This window comes from Micropterus dolomieu, linkage group LG12 (assembly GCF_021292245.1).
Source record: "Micropterus dolomieu isolate WLL.071019.BEF.003 ecotype Adirondacks linkage group LG12, ASM2129224v1, whole genome shotgun sequence".
NCBI classification, from domain to species: Eukaryota; Metazoa; Chordata; class Actinopteri; order Centrarchiformes; family Centrarchidae; genus Micropterus; species Micropterus dolomieu.
In genome coordinates, this window is record NC_060161.1 from 37355182 (window position 1) to 37359477 (window position 4296).

Here is a 4296-nt window from a genome sequence, read left to right on the forward strand (position 1 = left end):
CCACACTGGTCACAGTTGTACGGTTTCTCTCCAGTGTGAAGTCTGTGATGAATCTTTAAAGATCCAGATGTTGTGAAGGATTTGTCACAGTGCTGACAATGGTGACGTTTGAGTCCCTCTCTTCCTCTCCGTTTCTATAGCAACAGACATACAAAGAGAAAGACAGTGAGTGAGATGTCATGGTGGAGCGAGCTACCCAGAACCAAACCTGTCCGTTGCTAAATTAGCCACAAAGCTAATGCCGTTTATCAGTGGAGGAGCGCTAACGTCGTAATGAGCCGTTAAACTATAGTTTCTGACAGTTAGTCTGTGTGTCTGAAATGATTAAACCAAAGCAGACATGTAAATAAACATGAGCTGAACAAGAAAATAAAACTGCTTCCTGTAGCTCCTCTTTGTGTGACGTTGTAGATGTGAAACGCTGTAGTCAGAGCTGTAACGGCTATGGTTATAGTTATAACGTTAGTTAAATTAAATCTCAAAGTTGCAGGTCCTCGTTGTAGAGTCATGTTAATCAGATGCATTCAACAGCAGCTCACTGTATCCTAGACAGATGATTTATACCGATGGTGGTTAAATGGTTTCACGTAGCTTTGGTTAGAAGAGTGCTGGTAAAGGGATGAGCTACATTGAAATTATGGCAGTTAATGTGTAAAGTGAAATACACATGCTTATTCTCTCACACTCTCCGTTTACAGACGGCTGAAAAAGTTGCACCTTCCAGTAGGAAATATTTATTGATGTGCAATTGTTTACATGTTAACTTTTTGAGACTGTAATCTATTTTATTAACACAATCCATTTAGGAAAAGGTTTTATAGCCCACATACATATATACAAGTTTTCAATTAGTGTAGTTTATACAGTAAAGGGGTCTACTATCCAAATCATTCTTAAAATCAAAATATCGGCTCATAAATCTGCTTTTTTTTGCTTTAATATCAGCATCGGCCCCCAAAAACCCATACCGGTCGGGCTCTAATTACCACCTGTGACAACCAACTGCAGGGGTGTGTCCACAGAGGGCCTGGGGTGGTTCAGACCTCTTTAGTAATCTGATTGGTGACTTTTTGTGGTTAAACAAAAAACGATATTAATCTTTAGCCATCATCAAGGACTATTATTCACCATGTCAACAGGTAAATAAAAAGGCAGAGCCTCCATTTTAATTCAGTGGAGTGTAGTGGTCGTCACCCTGGAGTAATAAGTCAGAGCAGAGATGTTCGTTAACAGGAAGCAGATCACTGAAGCTGTCGGCTTCAAACAAGAATGTCCACACTCAACACTCAACCTCTGTTAACACAGTGATCTGCAGGTCTTGGAAAGTCTTAAAGAGCATTGCATTTTAATAGAATTTGGTTAAAAAGCTTCAACTGAATGATCGAAATTGTTAGATCTTGTCTCTTGGCAGCTGAAGGCTTTCCGGTTGATAATAAAGTGTTTCTGTGTGTTACTGCAGGCTTTCAGGAGACATTTTATCCTTACTTTAAACATTAATAAAATTCTTTAAATTTGATAATCCATGCATCTATCCAATCTGTGTCGACTTGAATTATATCATATAGTGCTGGGAAGTAATGAAAACCTAAAAAAATAACACTTGGCCCGGTGTGTTTGCACAGAGAGACCAGAGGTTTAGGTGTGTGTGAGCAGAGGTGGAAAGAGTACAAAAATATTCTACTTAAGTAAAAGTATGATAACTTTTTTGAACTTTTACTTAAGTACAAGTTAAATTACCGGTATAAAAATCTACAAGTGAAAGTAAAAAGTAGCTCATTTAAAATTTACTAAGATTGTCTTTTTTACCTCCTCATATAACTTATTTATATTGATTTAATATCTTTTTTATACTTGTTATACTTCTAATTAAATTGCAGTCTTTTGCGATTTGTTAAGGCAACAAAGACATATGGTGCTTTCAGTTTTAGTTTGTTTGACAGATACTTTGTCAAATCAATGGCAAAAAACAATGATATTTTATGTTATAATGAGAAGTTTGAGAATGTTTTCACTTCATTAGGAAACGACTCTGCTGGGCGCACTGGACTGTATATGAAGTCATATCCCGATTTACATTCAAACAGGTGGTCATTTTAGTGGGATATCATAAGCGTTAGTAGAATAAATAACTAGTTACCAGCAGGTTGCTAATGCCAACCAACATTGTCATGCACCGATATCTCTTTGGAGCAAAGCATCTTACCAAACTATGAAAACTTATTTTAAACCACCAATGAAATGGAAGTAGACTATTATTTAACTGACCTCTACATCAGGGGTCCTCAACTACAGCAGACACTGTAGGGGGCCGGACTTTCAAAAATAACTCCTGTATCACTGTTTAATATTTTCAACTTTCACAAAATGAACGTTTTTATTAGCTTATGTCAGTGTGAACAGACTCCTAAAAAACATGGTAGGCCTAAATCCATAATCATAAATCTACATAAGCCTACTTAACCAGAAAATGCTCTCAGGCCACAGCCAAGGAATCTTTAATTGTAAATTTAACTCTGATTGGTATTAGACACCTGCAGTTACTATGGTAACAGCAGATACCTTTTAATGCCACAGGGCACAGAAGTCTGGGGCAGCTAAACAAACTCTTGTCGGGCAGTTACTGGTATTTTCCATAATTATGTGAGCAGTCATGATCTGACTTTACGCTGCACATGAGTCTGCAGACAGTGAAAGGAGTTCAACTAGTGTTTCGCCAGTTAAATGCCTTTAATGTGAAGCTGCGGCAGCAGGAAACGTTCGGTTTGCATTAGTAGTAAATTAATACAGCATTTCTCCACAGTTTCCACTGCATCATGATCAAGCGGTTGTTCTCTTGCACTTGAAGCCAAAGTTGTTGTGAGTTTTTACTTGCACAGGCTGTGGAGGAGGGGGGAGCGCCGGTGTTCTCGGAGAATTACTAAGCTTGTCTATTAAACACGAGAGGCGTCACTTGCTTTTATTTTCGTTGGCCAACTTTTGAATTGAACCTCAAACTGAGTATTTTTTGTTTTCTTATTGGGATATAGAAAGATGGACTCTTAGAGTGGGTTTTGTATTGAGCGCTTACACACTGTGGAGAACTTTGTTTTTCTTGTCACCATTTATTGCTTGTCCGTTGAATAATACAGAAGGTAATGAGCTTAAGAATTAATCGTATATCAAATCGCAATACTGGTAAAAAAAAAAATTAAAACAAAAATTTTAAAAAATCGCAATTAGATTTTCCAAAATTGTTCTGCCCTAGCTCAGACCCTCCTTATGGACTGTAACTCGAATCGAGCTGGACTATATGGACTACAGCTCGTGGACTATCAAACTTTAAAATATATAAAAATGACCACACATGCAATCCAACATAAGTAAAATGTAATGTAAATATTCTTAACACTTCCACTTTACTGCAATAATACTTTTACATTATTCACTGTATACACAGTTAGAAAAGGAGCTGGCATGCAGGGCAGGGGGAAACTTTCTCCAGGAGAGGGTTCAGAAACACTTACGTCCTGTGGGCGACATAAACATGACAGTGGAGCCGACCTGAGAGAGGAGCCTGCACTGGAAGCGACTCCACAGTGGAGGTCTGAAGCCAGACACTCTTGTTTAAATTAGCCTAGCAGCTAGCGGACTTTTAATCTCCTCCTTTACACTGCATAAATCACCCTAATGCTTTCTTAAGGTTATATCAACATTTGTGTAACACACTCAAACATGTAGTTAAACCCTAAAGCAAGTGATGAATAAAGTGACACATATTTCTCTTGTGGGATTGTTTGAGGACACAACACACACACATGTTTTCTGGCCTTTCCCAGAAAACATCTGTGTTCTTTTGGCAATCTCATCAACTGTGGTTTGTTTTTGGGCGTACGCATACAGAATATTCCCGACTGAATTCACTTCTCTGTTAATAAAAATAAGAGCTATAAGTCCAAAATTGACTTGGAAACCCTGTCCTTAAATAAACCGGTTTAACACATGTATTAAATATCAACAGCATGGTAATGACAGCGGGAAACACATCAAGAGTTTCCAGAAATGCCAAAGAAAAGAAAGGTGAGAGAAAACTACTCAGTCAGTCTGTGTTTAATGTTCTTGGTGATCAGAAAGAATTGTGTGCGTTTGGTCAGCAATGCAAAACATACAAGCCAACCAATTACATTTCAAAGGGGAAAAAAAAAAGAAAGACGAATATGTTTTAATAAATCTGTATTTAAGGCCATATTTTGATCTACAAGATATTTTGCAGCTACGTATTTGTACTTTCTTCGATATCAAGCGTACTGGATGTTTATT

At 37.7% G+C, this 4296-nt stretch overlaps 1 protein-coding gene across 3 annotated transcripts in view; it reads right to left on the minus strand.

Moving 5' to 3' along the window:
• The window catches only part of LOC123980197 (zinc finger protein 239-like), a 387571-nt gene that overhangs the window by 223047 nt on the left and 160228 nt on the right, over window positions 1-4296 (minus strand). Inside the window, exon 3 of one of the 3 annotated variants that reach the window (XM_046064459.1) lies at window positions 117-134. The exons of the other annotated variants lie outside the window; for them this stretch is intronic. Coding sequence (XP_045920415.1) covers window positions 117-134 — 18 coding nt within the window. The remainder of the gene's footprint in view (window positions 1-116; window positions 135-4296) is intronic. 3 annotated transcript variants of the gene reach the window in all.